Source organism: Oncorhynchus nerka, linkage group LG11, assembly GCF_034236695.1.
Source record: "Oncorhynchus nerka isolate Pitt River linkage group LG11, Oner_Uvic_2.0, whole genome shotgun sequence".
Lineage (NCBI taxonomy): Eukaryota > Metazoa > Chordata > Actinopteri > Salmoniformes > Salmonidae > Oncorhynchus > Oncorhynchus nerka.
This window is the reverse complement of record NC_088406.1, coordinates 39,770,278-39,789,130: the sequence shown is the minus strand read 5'-3', so window position 1 is coordinate 39,789,130 and position 18,853 is coordinate 39,770,278. Positions and strand designations below refer to the sequence as shown.

General features: G+C 44.8%; 1 protein-coding gene across 1 annotated transcript in view; it reads right to left on the bottom strand.

Annotated features, from left to right (window-relative positions):
• LOC115118987 (neurobeachin-like) overlaps positions 1-18,853 on the bottom strand; it is a 304,621-nt gene that overhangs the window by 26,060 nt on the left and 259,708 nt on the right. The window contains exons 46-47 of the mRNA XM_065024068.1: positions 8,311-8,463; positions 416-583 (exon numbers count right to left, since the gene is read on the bottom strand). Of these exons, the coding sequence (XP_064880140.1) occupies positions 416-583; positions 8,311-8,463 (321 nt within the window). The remainder of the gene's footprint in view (positions 1-415; positions 584-8,310; positions 8,464-18,853) is intronic.

The following is an 18,853-nucleotide window of genomic DNA, read 5'->3' as shown; positions in this document are numbered from 1 at the left end:
AGTGAGTGAGTGTGTGGGTCTGCAGTAGTATAGGGGCAAAATAGAATAATGTCAATAGTAAATGGAGTGAATGAGAGATAGAAGAGATCAAAATACCCTTAACTTTGTACTGTATTGATCATGTATTTGCAACAACTATACTGTAAACCCATATCTGTGTGTACTCTGTATGTGTTTTATGCAGTTGTTGTCATCTATATCATGTTGTCTGTAAATGTTTATGGTTTAATATCTTTAATACGAGACAAATTCCAGTGAAATACCAAATAAATGAACTGAACTGAACGTGGATAGACAGAAGCTACAGTATCTGTCTATGCTGGAGCTGGGTAGATGGGATGGTTGGGGTGAGGGGGTGTTTGGTGTCCATGGTGACAGTGACGTGCGTATCGTAGCGTGTCGTGTTATGGTGTACCTCTCTGAGGGCGGGGTCAGTGATGCTGTCCAGGCTGACGGAACCCTCGTAGGTCAGCTGGTGAAAGACATTGAGGGCGCGCACCGCCTCAGGCCCGCGCTGCTTGTAGCCGAAAATAAGGTCAACCCACTGATGCAGCTGACACGACACAAACTCACTTTCCAGGGCCTGTCAGAAAACACAGACACAGGCAGCGGGGTTAGAGGGGAAAGGCACCCGGTAGCATGAAAACACACACAGTAAACACACAGTACACATAACACACACAACACAACACATGCAGGGTGAGTAGAGGGGAAAGGCACCCGGTAGCATGAAAACACACACAGTAAACACACAGTACACAACACATGCAGGGTGAGTAGAGGATAAAGGCACCCGGTAGCATGAAAACACACACAGTAAACACACAGTACACAACACATGCAGGGTGAGTAGAGGATAAAGGCACCTGGTAGCATGAAAACACACACAGTAAACACACAGTACACAACACATGCAGGGTGAGTAGAGGATAAAGGCACCCGGTAGCATGAAAACACACACAGTAAACACACAGTACACAACACATGCAGGGTGAGTAGAGGATAAAGGCACCCGGTAGCATGAAAACACACACAGTAAACACACAGTACACAACACATGCAGGGTGAGTAGAGGATAAAGGCAGCCGGTAGCATGAAAACACACACAGTAAACACACACAGTACACAACACATGCAGGGTGAGTAGAGGATAAAGGCACCCGGTAGCATGAAAACACACACAGTAAACACACACAACACAACACATGCAGGGTGAGTAGAGGGGAAAGGCACCCGGTAGCATGAAAACACACACAGTAAACACACAGTACACATAACACACACAACACAACACATGCAGGGTGAGTAGAGGATAAAGGCACCCGGTAGCATGAAAACACACACAGTAAACACACAGTACACAACACATGCAGGGTGAGTAGAGGATAAAGGCACCCGGTAGCATGAAAACACACACAGTAAACACACACAACACAACACATGCAGGGTGAGTAGAGGATAAAGGCACCCGGTAGCATGAAAACACACACAGTAAACACACAGTACACATAACACACACAACACAACACATGCAGGGTGAGTAGAGGATAAAGGCACCCGGTAGCATGAAAACACACACAGTAAACACACAGTACACAACACATGCAGGGTGAGTAGAGGATAAAGGCACCCGGTAGCATGAAAACACACACAGTAAACACACACAACACAACACATGCAGGGTGAGTAGAGGATAAAGGCACCCGGTAGCATGAAAACACACACAGTAAACACACAGTACACAACACATGCAGGGTGAGTAGAGGATAAAGGCACCCGGTAGCATGAAAACACACACAGTAAACACACAGTACACAACACATGCAGGGTGAGTAGAGGATAAAGGCACCCGGTAGCATGAAAACACACACAGTAAACACACACAACACATGCAGGGTGAGTAGAGGATAAAGGCACCCGGTAGCATGAAAACACACACAGTAAACACACAGTACACAACACATGCAGGGTGAGTAGAGGATAAAGGCACCCGGTAGCATGAAAACACACACAGTAAACACACACAACACAACACATGCAGGGTGAGTAGAGGATAAAGGCACCCGGTAGCATGAAAACACACACAGTAAACACACAGTACACAACACATGCAGGGTGAGTAGAGGATAAAGGCACCCGGTAGCATGAAAACACACACAGTAAACACACAGTACACAACACATGCAGGGTGAGTAGAGGATAAAGGCACCCGGTAGCATGAAAACACACACAGTAAACACACACAACACATGCAGGGTGAGTAGAGGATAAAGGCACCCGGTAGCATGAAAACACACACAGTAAACACACAGTACACAACACATGCAGGGTGAGTAGAGGATAAAGGCACCCGGTAGCATGAAAACACACACAGTAAACACACACAACACAACACATGCAGGGTGAGTAGAGGATAAAGGCACCCGGTAGCATGAAAACACACACAGTAAACACACAGTACACAACACATGCAGGGTGAGTAGAGGATAAAGGCACCTGGTAGCATGAAAACACACACAGTAAACACACAGTACACACACAACACAACACATGCAGGGTGAGTAGAGGATAAAGGCACCCGGTAGCATGAAAACACACACAGTAAACACACAGTACACAACACATGCAGGGTGAGTAGAGGATAAAGGCACCCGGTAGCATGAAAACACACACAGTAAACACACAGTACACAACACATGCAGGGTGAGTAGAGGATAAAGGCACCCGGTAGCATGAAAACACACACAGTAAACACACACAACACATAACACACACAACACAACACATGCAGGGTGAGTAGAGGATAAAGGCACCCGGTAGCATGAAAACACACACAGTAAACACACAGTACACAACACATGCAGGGTGAGTAGAGGATAAAGGCACCCGGTAGCATGAAAACACACACAGTAAACACACAGTACACATAACACACACAACACAACACATGCAGGGTGAGTAGAGGATAAAGGCACCCGGTAGCATGAAAACACACACAGTAAACACACACAACACATGCAGGGTGAGTAGAGGATAAAGGCACCCGGTAGCATGAAAACACACACAGTAAACACACAGTACACATACACACACAACACAACACATGCAGGGTGAGTAGAGGATAAAGGCACCCGGTAGCATGAAAACACACACAGTAAACACACAGTACACAACACATGCAGGGTGAGTAGAGGATAAAGGCACCCGGTAGCATGAAAACACACACAGTAAACACACAGTACACAACACATGCAGGGTGAGTAGAGGATAAAGGCACCCGGTAGCATGAAAACACACACAGTAAACACACACAACACATAACACACACAACACAACACATGCAGGGTGAGTAGAGGATAAAGGCACCCGGTAGCATGAAAACACACACAGTAAACACACAGTACACAACACATGCAGGGTGAGTAGAGGATAAAGGCACCCGGTAGCATGAAAACACACACAGTAAACACACACAACACATGCAGGGTGAGTAGAGGATAAAGGCACCCGGTAGCATGAAAACACACACAGTAAACACACAGTACACAACACATGCAGGGTGAGTAGAGGATAAAGGCACCCGGTAGCATGAAAACACACACAGTAAACACACAGTACACAACACATGCAGGGTGAGTAGAGGATAAAGGCACCCGGTAGCATGAAAACACACACAGTAAACACACACAACACAACACATGCAGGGTGAGTAGAGGATAAAGGCACCCGGTAGCATGAAAACACACACAGTAAACACACAGCAATACACACATCGGAAACAATAACACACACCACGCAACCCAACACAAGTTACACTACACACACAGTCAATGTTACTGTACATACAACTGACAACATCATTGCACTGCTCAACACATAAACCCCACTGCACTAGTTGTTGTAAAAGAGGAAAACTACTGTTGAGTAGTACTGAACTACCATTCAGTGATAATATGGAATCCTGAGTTTTGAAAGCAGTAATTCTCTCTCCAGACTGTGATAAAAACTCCATCCCAAATGGCACCCTATTCCCTATATAGTGCACTACTTTTGACCACGCCCTTATCAAAAGTATTGCACTAGCTAATAAACAGGATGAGCCTCAGGGAGCCTGTTTAATGTCTCCAGTCTGATATCAGCCAGGTATCATGTTTCTTCTCTGTCTATTAAAAACAATGACTAGCCATCTTTCCCATGGAGCTGTTCAATACTAATGGAGATCCACTTTACTGTAAGCCGTGTGTGTGTGCATGTGTGTGTGTGCGTGTGTGTGTGTGTGTGTGTGTGCGTGTGTGTGTGTGTGTGTGTGTGTGTCTGCATGCGTGTACTGGTGTGTACGGAGAGGAACATGAATTTCTGATGGGAGTCTTAAGTGTGTTTTAGATAAGATATCAAAGTAAAGATAACTACAGTATTCCTGTGATCTTACACTGGCCCCTATGGTAGACAAAGTTACTGTTGTGTTACATCACTATGGTAGACAGTGTTACTGTTGTGTTACATCACTATGGTAGACAGTGTAACTGTTGTGTTATATCACTATGGTAGACAGTGTAACTGTTGTGTTATATCACTATGGTAGACAGTGTTACTGTTGTGTTACATCACTATGGTAGACAGTGTTACTGTTGTGTTACATCACTATGGTAGACAGTGTTACTGTTGTGTTACATCACTATTGTAGACAGTGTTACTGTTGTGTTACATCACTATGGTAGACAGTGTTACTGTTGTGTTATATCACTATGGTAGACAGTGTTACTGTTGTGCTATATCACTATGGTAGACAGTGTTACTGTTGTGCTATATCACTATGGTAGACAGTGTAACTGTTGTGTTACATCACTATGGTAGACAGTGTAACTGTTGTGTTATATCACTATGGTAGACAGTGTTACTGTTGTGCTATATCAAACTAATGTATTCCTGTAGACAGTGTTACTGTTGTGTTACATCACTATGGTAGACAGTGTTACTGTTGTGTTACATCACTATGGTAGACAGTGTAACTGTTGTGTTATATCACTATGGTAGACAGTGTAACTGTTGTGTTATATCACTATGGTAGACAGTGTAACTGTTGTGTTATATCACTATGGTAGACAGTGTTACTGTTGTGTTACATCACTATGGTAGACAGTGTTACTGTTGTGTTACATCACTATGGTAGACAGTGTTACTGTTGTGTTATATCACTATGGTAGACAGTGTTACTGTTGTGTTATATCACTATGGTAGACAGTGTTACACTGTAGACAGTGTAACTGTTGTATAGACAGTGTAACTGTTGTGTTATATCAGACAGTGTAACTGTTGTGTTACATCACTATGGTGGTTAGACAGTAGACAGTGTAACTGTTGTGTTATATCACTATGGTAGACAGTGTAACTGTTGTGTTATATCACTATGGTAGACAGTGTAACTGTTGTGTTATATCACTATGGTAGACAGTGTTACTGTTGTGTTATATACGCATAAAGACATGCTGCAGGACTTTACACTGTCCCTCCCACAGGACAATAACAGCCTCTATCAACAGAGTGGAGCTAGCTAGAGCGCACAGACAGAGCTGAACACAGAGGGAGCTGAACTAGCCACGGGGCATGTCACCACGATTGAATCTGGCACATGCAAAGATGGGAACTGGAGGGACGAGGGGTGGAGGGAGGGTGGGAGAGGGAAGGAGAGAGAGAGAGAGAAGGAGAGAGAAAGAGAGAGAAAGAGAGAGAATAAAAGGTAACGTAAGAGGGAAGGAGAAAATTAATAATGCCATAATGAGATCTGAGAGCAGGATGAGTGAGGACAGTGACGGAGAGTGAAGATGATGATTCTCTAGGTATCCATCCAAGGATTCCGCATGTATGCTAATATCTATATTACAAGATAAGAGGATAAAAACACTGTGCAACAACCCCCCTGCCGAGGCCTGGCCCTCCACCTCCCTCCTCCTCTCTGTGCCACACCTCCACCTCCCTCCTCCTCTCTGTGCCACCCCTCCACCTCCCTCCTCCTCTCTGTGCCACCCCTCCACCTCCCTCCGACTCTCTATGCCACCCCTCCACCTCCCTCCTCCTCTCTGTGCCACCCCTCCACCTCCCTCCTCCTCTCTGTGCCACCCCTCCACCTCCCTCCTCCTCTCTGTGCCACCCCTCCACCTCCCTCCTCTCTGTGCCACCCCTCCACTTCCCTCCACCTCTCTGTGCCACCACTCTACCTCCCCCTCCTCTCTGTGCCACCCCTCCACCTCTCTGTGCCACCACTCTACCTCCCCCTCCTCTCTGTGCCACCCCTCCATCTCCCTCCACCTCTCTGTGCCACCACTCCACCTCCCCCTCCTCTCTGTGCCACCCCTCCACCTCTCTGTGCCACCACTCCACCCCCTCCTCTCTGTGCCACCACTTCACCTCCCTCCACCTCTCTGTGCCACACCTCCACCTCCCTCCTCCTCTCTGTGCCACCCCTCCACCTCCCTCCTCCTCTCTGTGCCACCCCTCCACCTCCCTCCTCCTCTCTATGCCACCCCTCCACCTCCCTCCTCCTCTCTGTGCCACCCCTCCACCTCCCTCCCCTCTCTGTGCCACCCCTCCACCTCCCTCCTCCTCTCTGTGCCACCCCTCCACCTCCCTCCTCCTCTCTGTGCCACCCCTCCACCTCCCTCCTCTCTGTGCCACCCCTCCACTTCCCTCCACCTCTCTGTGCCACCACTCTACCTCCCCCTCCTCTCTGTGCCACCCCTCCACCTCTCTGTGCCACCACTCTACCTCCCGCTCCTCTCTGTGCCACCCCTCCATCTCCCTCCACCTCTCTGTGCCACCACTCCACCTCCCCCTCCTCTCTGTGCCACCCTCCACCTCTCTGTGCCACCACTCCACCCCCTCCTCTCTGTGCCACCACTTCACCTCCCTCCACCTCTCTGTGCCACCACTCCACCTCCCCTCCTCTCTGTGCCACCCCTCCACCTCCCTCCACCTCTCTGTGCCACCACTCCACCTCCCTCCACCTCTCTGTGCCACCCCTCCACCTCCCTCCACCTCTCTGTGCCACCACTCCACCTCCCTCCACCTCTCTGTGCCACCCCTCCACCTCCCTCCACCTCTCTGTGCCACCCCTCCACCTCCCTCCACCTCTCTGTGCCACCCCTCCACCTCCCCCTCCTCTCTGTGCCACCCCTCCACCTCCCTCCACCTCTCTGTGCCACCCTCCACCTCCCTCCTCTCTGTGCCACCCCTCCACCTCCCTCCAGCTCTCTGTGCCACCACTCCACCTCCCCCTCCTCTCTGTGCCACCCCTCCACCTCCCTCCACCTCCTGTGCCACCCCTCCACCTCCCTCTCTGTGCCACCCCTCCACTTCCCTCCCTCTCTGTGCCACCACTCCACCTCCCCCTCCTCTCTGTGCCACCCCTCCACCTCTCTGTGTGCTAGGTTGATGTAGATATAGCTGACCATGCAGTAGAGGAGGAGAGCAGAGGGAGAGAGCAGAGGAGGAGAAGAGAGAGCTGAGCTTACTGAAAGGTCACCTCTGCTCGCCGCTAACCCCCCCCAGCCCCTTCCCATCACCACCCCTACCTCCCTCCCCCAGCTCTGTCACTCCTGCTGAAAAGGTCAAGTGTGTTCCTACCCCATACCCCACATCCTACCCCCAATAACATTGTAGAACTGTAGAACCCCCGCCCCCATAATCTCATATCTATAATAGTGTGTGATTGTGAGTGTGTGTGTACGAGTGTGTGTGTGTGTGTGTACGAGTGTACGAGTGTGTGTGGGTTTGAAATGTGATGAGAAGTGAAACGCTGTGTGTCTCCAGGCTGGACTGGTTGAGAGGCTGGCAGAGGGTGGAGAGAGAGTTCACGTCTCTGTGTGTCTCTCTGTGTGTGTGTGTGTGTGTGTGTTGCTCAAAAGGGGCCTGCAGGGAAAACAGGGTTGTACTGGGTTGACACACACACACAAACAGCACACAGACACACACGCAGCTAAATGATGATTGATGAGTCCAGCATTAGGTAACATTATAGGGGACACTTACTGGCCCCGTCCTTTAGTGACATCAACGGGGTCAGCTACAGATTGTGTTAGTATCGAGCAGTGCACACAGACATACAGAGTGAGGGGGAGGAGGGGGGGGGAAGAGGGAGGAGGAGAGAGGAGAGGTGGGGGGTAGGAAAGAGGAGGGGATGATAGAGGAGGAAAGGAAAGGGTGGTACAAAATGAGAGGACGGAGGAGGAGACAAGGGTGACAAAAGCAGGAGAGGAAAGGAACAGAGCAGAGGGTGGGAGATAAGGAGAGGAGGAGAGGTGTTTAGTTCCTCACCATCCGGTTGATCCTGACAAAGTCCTCAGGCTTGTTGGCCCAGGGAGGCAGCTCTACATCACACACCATCTTGCCATCCTCCCTCTGGCCCAGGTGGTAACCATTACTATTACCAAACATCTCCGGAAGGTAGTAGAACTCTGGAATCAACTCCTGTTGGAGACAGGCATTACCACATTATTATACACATGTTATTATACTACATGATTACAGGTTTTATTACACAGGGCAGGTAGTAGGATCAACAAGGGGAGGAGAGATGTAAGGCGAGTAAATGGACTGTGCACGTGTGTGTGACTTCAGGGGGAAAGGTAATACAAGCCAAATAAACAGCAGGCCATGGGTGTTGAGAGGTGCTGTAACAGTTATTTCAGTGGTGTGTGTGTGTGTGTGTGTGTGTGTGTGTGTGTGTGTGTGTGTGTGTGTGTGTGTGTGTGTGTCAGTGCAGAGGTGTGGTGATGAGGTCAGGACCTCGGCACAGAGAGGAAGAAATAAACTCCCATGATCCTCCCTGGTGTGATTCCAACTTAAAAATAAAATAAACAACTAGCTGACCCTGGAGACACCCTTTAGCCCAGTGGTCTCCAACCTGAGTCAAAATGCAAGCCGAGATCTACGCTCTCATGAAGTAAAAAATGTAAGCCTATGCATCATTAACCTAATAAAAACAGGTCTGTAGGGATGACATCTGTGCAGTAGGCCTAATTCATTCCCACAGCATATTGGCTATGCTTGGCCTGCCAGTATGGTTCTTCTCAGATCACATTATATTTCAAAACTCGATCTACAGAAACAAAATAAATCAGTTGTTGTTCTACTTGCGAGGCATAGCTGAACATACCTTTAAATATTAGCTTTTTTATTTTGTACCTGTTTCCTCCAGCATCTTCACAAGATCCTTTGCTGTTTTTCTGGGATTAATTTGCACTTTTCGCATCGAAGTACATTCATCTTTAGGAGACAGAACGCATCTCCTTCCTGAGTGGTATGACGGCTGCGTGGTTCCATGGTGTTTATACTTGCGTACTATTGTTTGTACAGATGAACGTGGTACCTTCAGGCATTTGGAAATTGCTCCCAAGGATGAACCAGACTTGTGGAGGTCTTGGCTGATTTCTTTTGATTTTGCCATGACGCCAGGCAAAGAGGCACTGAGTTTGAAGGTAGGCCTTGAAATACATCCACAAGTACACCTCCAATTGACTCAAATGATACAATTAGCCTATCAGAAGCTTCTGAAGCCATGACATCTTTTCTGGAATTTTCCAAGCTGTTTAAAGGCACAGTCAACTTAGTGTATGTAAAGCTCAGACCAACTGGTATTGTAATGCAGTGAATTATAAGTGAAATAATCTGTCTGTACACAATTGTTGGAAAAATTGCTTGTGTCATGCACAAAGTAGATGTCCTAACCGACTTGCCAAAACTATAGTTTGTTAACAAGACATTTGTGGAGTGGTTGAAAAACGGGTTTTAATGACTCCAACCTAAGTATATGTAGACATAAGTATATGTAAACTCCAACATAAGTATATGTAACTGTAGTTGCCATCACACTCAGGCCAGGTCCATCTCCAGTCAGACTACTGTGCAGGCGGACTAATAACAGAATGATAGCATGGTAATAACAGAAATATAGGGATACTTAAAACCTGAACTGAACAATCTCCCAATCTTCTTTAAAGACAAATAAAACATCAACAACATAATTAAATGTCCCAAGTATTATTTAAGTTACCCATTACAAATGGGTTGTGTGACAAAGTTTTTATTTGTATTACTTAAAATGCCACTTTCCATTACTGAATGCCTTTAGGAGCACAAGACTGGATGCCCCCTTTTTAGTCAGACTGTCAGCCAGCTGTTCCTTTGTGGCCGACCACAGAATCCGCTGGATTCTCTGTGCTTGAATAAGTTCCTTAATGCTGCTAATCTCAAGACGAAGTATTTTCTCTGTGACAGACTTGGTGGACTTGACAGCATCAACTAGGGAGTTGCTGTCAGTGACACAAACTACAGGTAGAATGTGCCATTTTGCCTCAGCAGTGGTAAGCTCTGAAAACAGAGTTGCCAGAAAGATGGCATTGTCAATTCCATCCACAAGAGCAAGGGTTTCTCAAGCAAGTGTGCTTCGGACTACCATTCTGTTCCTTTCTGACTGCCAACAGATGGTGAGAATCTTCCTTTTTCATCCATTAACATGATTAGATGTCCACCTTGTGTGCCTCCATCTGTAAGGTTCCCCAGGGAAGCATCACTTAAGATAGTCATATTTTCCAACATGCTGAAACTTTAGTCACTTGTTGATTTCAGTTTACGAACAACTTTGTTTGTCTCTTGAATGGTTTATACAGTGGGGTGTTTAGTGTTGGATGCCAAGTTGCATCCATCAAACATTACATCATGTCTACTCTGTCGAGCAACCCTTTGAATTTTACCCATCTTTGACCTCAATTGATCAGCTTCAATTCCACAGGTCGGGGAATTGCCTTGTACGGCTCTTGAAGAATCTGGGTGGATGGGTTGAAGATTATTTATATAGCTTTCCTGTTGCATCAGTATTGTTCTGTCAACTGTAATAAACCCTATGCCAACATAACAAAAACGATCATGCTCCTCACGGCCGACCTGGAAAACAGCTTTGAGGAGTGGAATCACAGTAGCAAATGTCTGTGAGCCACCCCAGATGAAGTCATCAACATGACAGGCAAGTACTCCAGTCACATTGCAGTCTTGATCAAACCAATAGAAGACTGCAGGATCCACTAGTGACATTTTTCCACCTGTACTCAGCATTGTTGCCTTGACTTTGTTGTACCAGTAAAGTGATGCATCTGCCAGTCCATACACACACTGTTTTAGTTTCCACGGTGTTCCTTCGCTCTTACCTTCAGGCGGAGGTCGGATGTGAATGTCCCTTGACAGCTCTGTTCCCTGCAAAAATGCAGATTTGATGTCTATGGAGTGAAGTTCCATTTTTTTCTGGCAGATCACTGTCATCAGCGATCTGAGTGACTGTGAGGCGCATGTCGGTGAGGCTTTTGGGAGTTCTTTAGCAGCCAGCTCCTCAAAACCTCTAGCCACTAAACATGCTTTTGGCACCATTCCAGGTAAGGATTCTTTAAGGGTACACACCCACCTTGTTCACACAGCTGAGTCAGCTAACCTGTTGTACCAGAACATGTAGCAATTTCAGAGAACTCCTTTGGCTTTTCCTGCTCTTCCAATGACTGTTGCTGTGTGGAATACCACTCTCTGTCCATGTATTTAACAGTTTGTCCAGTTTCAGATTAGAACCACCATGTTGTCTTAATACACGTGGCTGTTGTTGAACGATTTCCTCATTTAAAACCTCAACAGTATTACCTGTGTCATGGTTGAAGCTTTCTGCTCCATTTCCTGTGTCAGTTTCAGTGTCCATATCATTTTTTTTTCAAGATTTGTTTAACCTTCATTTAACCAGGTAGGCTAGTTGAGAACAAGTTCTCATTTACAACTGCGACCTGGCCAAGATAAAGCAAAGCAGTGTGACACAGACAACAACACAGGGTTACACATGGAATAAACAATAAACAAGCCAATAGCACAATAAACAAGTTAATTGACACAGTAGAAAAAAAAGAAAGTCAATATACAGTGTGTGCAAAAGACATGAAGAGTTTGGCAATAAATAGGCCATAGGAGCGAATAATTACAATTTAGCAGATTAACACTGGAGTGATAGATGAGCAGATGATGATGTGCAAGTAGAGATACTGGTGTGCAAAAGAGCAGAAAAGTAAATCAAAACAGTATGGGGATGAGGTAGGTAGATTGGGTGGGTTATTTACAGATGTACTATGTACAGCTGCAGCGATCGGTTAGCTGCTCAGATAGCTGATGTTTAAAGTTGGTGAGGGAAATAAAAGTCTCCAACTTCAGCGATTTTTGCAATTCGTTCCAGTCACTGGAAGCAGAGAACTGGAAGGAAAGGCGACCAAATGAGATGTTGGCTTTAGGGATGATCAGTGAGATAAACCTGCTGGAATGTGTGCTACGGGTCGGTGTTGTTATCGTGACCAGTGAACTGAGATAAGGCGGAGCTTTACCTAGCATAGACTTATAGATGACCTGGAGCCAGTGGGTCTGGCGATGAATATGTAGCGAGGGCCAGCCGACTAGAGCACACAGGTCGCAGTGGTGGGTGATAATAGGTGATTTAGTAACAAAACGGATGGCACTATGATAGACTGCATCCAGTTTGCTGAGTAGAGTATTGGAAGCTATTTTGTAGATGACATTGCCGAAGTCGAGGATCGGTAGGATAGTCAGTTTTACTAGGGTAAGTTTGGCGGCGTGAGTGAAGGAGGCTTTGTTGCGTAATAGAAAGCCGATTCTAGATTTGATTTTGGATTGGAGATGTTTGATATGAGTCTGGAAGGAGAGTTTACAGTCTAGCCAGACACCTAGGTACTTATAGTTGTCCACATATTCTAGGTCGGAACCGTCTAGGGTGGTGATGCTAGACGGGCGGGCGGGTGCGGGCAGCGAAAGGTTGAAAAGCATGCATTTGGTTTTACTAGTGTTTAAGAGCAGTTGGAGGCCACGGAAGGAGTGTTGTATGGCATTGAAGCTTGTTTGGAGGTTAGAATGCACAGTGTCCAAAGAAGAGCCAGAGGTATACAGAATGGTGTCGTCTGCGTAGAGGTGGATCAGGGAATTAGTCTCCCGCTCCTTGAAAGCGGCAGCTCTAGCCTTTAGCTCGATGCGGATGTTGCCTGTAAATGCATGGCTTCTGGTTGGGATATGTACGTACAGTCACTGTGAGGAAGACGTCATCGATACACTTATTGATGAAACTGATGACTGAGGTGGTGTATTCCTCAATGCCATTGGATGAATCCCAGAACATATTCCAGTCTGTGCTAGCAAAACAGTGCTGTAGTGTAGCATCCGCGTCATCTGACCACTTCCGCATTGAGCGAGTCACTGGTACGTCCTGCTTTAGTTTTTGCTTGCAATCAGGAATCAGGAGGATAGAATTATGGTCAGATTTGGCAAATGGGGGGTGGGGGAGAACTTTGTATGCATCTCTGTGTTGTAACGGCGTTCTTCGTTTGTTGAAAGAGAGGACCGAAATGCAGCGTGGTGGTTACTCATGACTTTAATGGAAAAAGTGAACGATACATGAAATAACTTATAAATACGAAAACAACAAACGGAACGTGAAACCTATTACAGCCTATCTGGTGAACACTACACAGAGACAGGAACAATCACCCACGAAATACACAGTGAACCCAGGCTACCTAAATACGGTTCCCCATCAGAGACAACAAGAATCACATGACTCTGATTGAGAACCGCCTCAGGCAGCCAAGCCTATACTAGACACACCCCTAATCAACCACAATCCCAATGTCTACAAAAACCCCAATAAGACAATACAATAACCCCATGTCACACCCTGGCCTGAACAAATAATTAAAGAAAACACAAAATACTAAGACCAAGGCGTGACATGTGTGTGGAGTAAAGGTGGTCTAGGATGATTTTTTCCCCCCTGGTAGCACATGTGACATGCTAGTAAAAACGGGGTAAAACTGATTTAAATCCCCGGCCCCTAGGAGCGCCACTTCTGGCTGAGCATTTTCTACTTTGCTTATGGCCTTATAGAGTTGGTTGAGAGTGGTCTTAGTGCCAGCTTCGTTTTGTGGTGGTAAATAGACGGCTACGAATAATACAGATGAGAACTCTCTTGGTAGATAGTGTGGTCTGCAGCTTATCATAAGGTACTCTACTTCAGGCGAGCAATACCTCAATACGTCTTTGATTTTATACATTGTGCACCAGCTGTTATTGACAAAAATATTCACATCCCCAGGGGTAGCATCTCTTTTCTGCCGGTGCATGGAAAATCCTGCCAGCTCTATGTTGTCCGTATCTTCATTCAGCCACATCTCGGTGAAACATAATATGTTACAGTTTTTAATGTCCCGTTGGTAGGATAATCTTAATAGTAGGTCATCAATAATGTTATGCAAGAATAATGGAAGGCATTGGATCCCCGATCTGTGTCCCCTTTCCCGGCGTCTTTTCTTCACGCAAAAGGCGTGGATCTGGGCCTGTTCCAGTGAAAGCAGGATATCCTTCTCATCGAACTCATTAAAGGAAAAAGTTTCTGCGGTGAGTAATAGCTTTTCTGATGTCCAGAAGTTCTTTTTGGTCATAAGAGAGCAACATTATGTACATTCATGGCCAAAAGTTTTGAGAATGACACAAATATTCATTTTCACAAAGTCTGCTGCCTCAGTATCTTTAGATATTTTTTGTCAGGTGTCACTATGGAACACTGAAGTATAATTACAAGCATTTCATAAGTGTCAAAGAATTTTATTGACAATTACATGAAGTTGATGGAAAGAGTCGATATCTGCAGTGTTGACCCTTCTTTTTCAAGTCCTCTGCAATCCGCCCTGGCATGCTGTCAATTAACTTCTGGGCCACATCCTGACTGATGGCAGCCCATTATTGCATAATCAATGCTTGGAGTTTGTCAGAATTTATGGGGTTTTGTTAGGATTGACCACAAGTTCTCAATGAGATTAATTTCTTATGGATGGGGACAGTATTGAGTAGATTGGATGATTAAGGTGCCCAGAGTAAACTACCTACTACTCAGGCCCAGAAGCTAAGATATGCATATTATTAGTATATTTGGATAGAAAACACTCTGAAGTTTCTAAAACTGTTTGAATGATGTCTGTGAGTATAACAGAACTCATATGGCAGGCAAAAACCTGAGACAAAATCCAACCAGGAAGTGGGAAATCTGAGGTTTGTAGGTTTTCAAGTCTTTGCCTATCCAAGATACAGTTTAAATTTGGTCCGATTGCACTTCCTACGGCTTCCACTACATGTCAACAGTCTTTAGGACCTTGCTTCAGGCTTCTACTGCGAAGGGGGAGCGAATAAGAGCTGTTTGACTAAGAGGTCTGGCAGAATGCCATGAGCTAAATCATGCGCGTGGCCGTGAGAGAGCTGTGTTTCTTTTCATTTCTAAAGACAAAGGAATTGTCCAGTTGAGACATTATTGAAGATTTATGTAAAAACATCCCAAAGAATGATTCTATACATCGTTTGACATGTTTCTACGAACTGTAATATAACTTTTTTGACTTTTCGTCTGGACTAAGTGCCTGCGCCTCGTGAGTTTGGATTTGTGAACTAAATGCGTGAACAAAAAGGAGGTATTTGGACATAAATTATGGACTTTCTCAAACAAAATAAACATTTATTGTGGAACTGGGATCCCTGGGAGTGCAGTTCGATGAAGATCATCAAAGGTAAGTGAATATTTATAATGTTATTTCTGACTTCTGTTGACTCCACAACATGGCGGGTATCTGTGTGGCTTGTTTTGGTGCCTGAGCGCTGTACTCAGATTATTGCATGGTGTGCTTTTTCCGTAAAGCTTTTTTGAAATCTGACAGCAGTTGCATTAAGGAGAAGTATATCTTTGATTCCATGTATAACACTTGTATTTTCATTAACATTTATGATGAGTATTTCTGTAAATTGATGTGGCTCTCTGCAAAATCACTGGATGTTTTGGAAGCAAAACATTACTGAACATAATGCGCCAATGTAAACTGAGATTATTGGATATGAATATGAACTTTATAGAACAAAACATACATGTATTGTGTAACATGAAGTCCTATGAGTGTCATCTGATGAAGATCATCAAAGGTTAGTGATTCATTTTATCTCTATTTCTGCTTTTTGTGACTCTTCTCTTTGGCTGGAAAAATGGCTGTGCTTTTCTGTGACTAGGTGCTGACCTAACATAATCGCATGGTATGCTTTCGTCGTAAAGCCTTTTTGAAATCGGACACTGTGGTGGGATTAACAACAAATGTATCTTTAAAATGGTGTATAATACTTGTATATTTGAGGCATTTTAATTATGAGACTAATGTTGTTTGAATTTGGCGCCCTGCACTTTCACTGGCTGTTGTCAAATCAATCCTGTTAACAGGATTTAAGCTGTAAGAAGTTTTAAGGTCTGTGGAGTTTCCTGGCCATGGACCCAATATATCGATGTTTTGTTCCCAGAGCCACTTAGTTATCACCTTTGACTTATGGCATGGTGCTCCATCATGCTGGAAAAGGCATTGTTCGTCACCAAACTGTTCCTGGGTGGTTGGGAGAAGTTGCTCTCGGAGGATGTGTTGGTAACATTCTTTATTCATGGCTGTGTTCTTTGGGAAAAATTGTGAGTGAGCCCACTCCCTTGGCTGAGAAGCAACCCCACACATGAATGGTCTCATGATGCTTTACTGTTGCCATGACACAGGGCGGATGGTAGCGCTCACCTTGTCTTCTCCGGACAAGCTTTTTTCCGGATGCCCCAAACAATCGGAAAGGGGATTCATCAAATAAAATGACTTTACCCCAGTCCTCAGCAGTCCAATCCCTGTACCTTTTTCGGAATATCACCTGTTGGGCCGCTGGTGTGAAAGATTAAGCAGACTGCTGGCATTACACGTCTGGCTAAAATACTACTGTTGCTCTGCTGGAGTCACATTTATTGATAACTTTGACACCTTCTGGAAACAGAAGATATTCTACAGGAATGACGGAGTCCATCCAAATCATCTTGGCTCCTAGACCTTCTCCACGCATTTCAAGGCTGCATTGAAACAATGACTGGTAAATGATCCAAGACCAGCTCAGTTAATCCCTACCATTGTGACAATGAGTCGTCATAATGCTGCATCAAATGTACATGATCTTAGGGGCATTGGGAAACACAATGTAAGTAATTTAATGTATGTACTCCTAATTGCACCGAATACATCTGTTTATCCTACAGCTATTGTAAGTAGTAATCATAAGCCTATAAACCAGAGTTACACTGTTAGCACTGAGATGGTGCGCAATAGTAGGAAGACCACTTTATGCAGCTCACCCTGCACTATCAGCTCCAATGTAAATAACATGAGTAAGTCTACCTCTGACAAGCTTCCCAGTAAAGCATTAAAAACAATCAAGCAACCCAGAAAAGTGCTAAAAATAGCCCATATTAAAAATATGTAGCCTAAGAAACAAGGTCCACGAAGTCAATAACTTGCTTGTAACAGATGACATTCCTATTCTGACTATCTCTGAAACTCACTTAGATAATACCTTTGATGATACAGTGGTAGCAATACATGGTTAATAACATCTACCGAAAAGACAGAAATGCCAACGGAGGCGGTGTTGTGGTCTATATTCAGAACCACATTCCTGTAAAGCTTCGAGACGATCTAATGTTAAATACTTTTAAAGTAATATGGCTACAGGTTCATCTGCCTCACCTAAAGCCCATTCTCGTGGGAAGCTGCTATAGACCACCAAGTGCTAACAGTCACTGGCAGGATAATATGTGTGAAATGCTTGATAATGTATGTGATATCAACAGAGAAGTATATTTTTGGGGTGATTTAAATATTGACTGGCTATCATCAAGCTCCCCACTCAAGAAAAAACTTCAAACTGTAACCAGTGCCTGCAACCTGGGTCAGATTGTCAGTCAACCTACCAGGGTAGTTACAAACAGCACAGGAATTAAATCATCAACATGTATTGATCACATCTCTACTAATGCTGCATAAATTTGTTTTAAAGCAGTATCCAAATCCACGCAGCCGTAGAAGAAAATGACTGTAAAAACTGTTAAATCCCCTTGGATTGATGAGGATTTGAAAAATTGTATGGTTTAGAGGGATGAGGCAAAAGGTCTGACAATTAAGTCTGGCAGCCCAACTGTTTGGCAAATATACTGCAAATTTAGAACTCATGTGACTAAAGTAAATAAAAATAAAAATAAACTACACTATGAAACAAAGATAAATTATTTAAAGAATGATAGTTAAAAGCTTTGGGGCACCTTAAATGACATTTTGGGAATAAAGCCAACTCAGCTAATTCATTCATTGAATCACATGGCTCATTCATCACAGAGCCCACTGATATTGCAAACTACTTTAATTACTTTTCATTGGCAAGATAAGCAAAGTTAGGGATAACATGTCAGCAATAAACGCTGACACTACACATCCAAGTATATTGAACCAAATTATGAAAGACAAGAACTGTACTTTTGAATTCCGTAAAGTCAGTGTGGAAGAGTTGATTTTTCTTTTGTCTATCAACAATGACAAGCCACCGGGTTCTGACAATCTGGATAGGAAACTACTGAGGATAATAGCAGACGATATTGCCACTCCTATTTGCCACATCTTCAATTTAAGCCTACTAGAGAGCGTGTGCCCTCAGGCCTGGAGGGAAGCTAAAGTAATTCCGCTACCCAAGAATAGTAAAGCCCCCTTTACTGGCTCAAATAGCCGACCAATCTGTTACCAACCCTTAGAAAACTTCTGGAAATTGTATTTGACTGGATACAGTGCTATTTTACAATAAACAAATTGACAACAGAATTTCAGCATGCTTATATGGAAGGATACTCAACAAGCACAGCACTTACACAAATTACTGATGATTGGCTGAGAAAAAT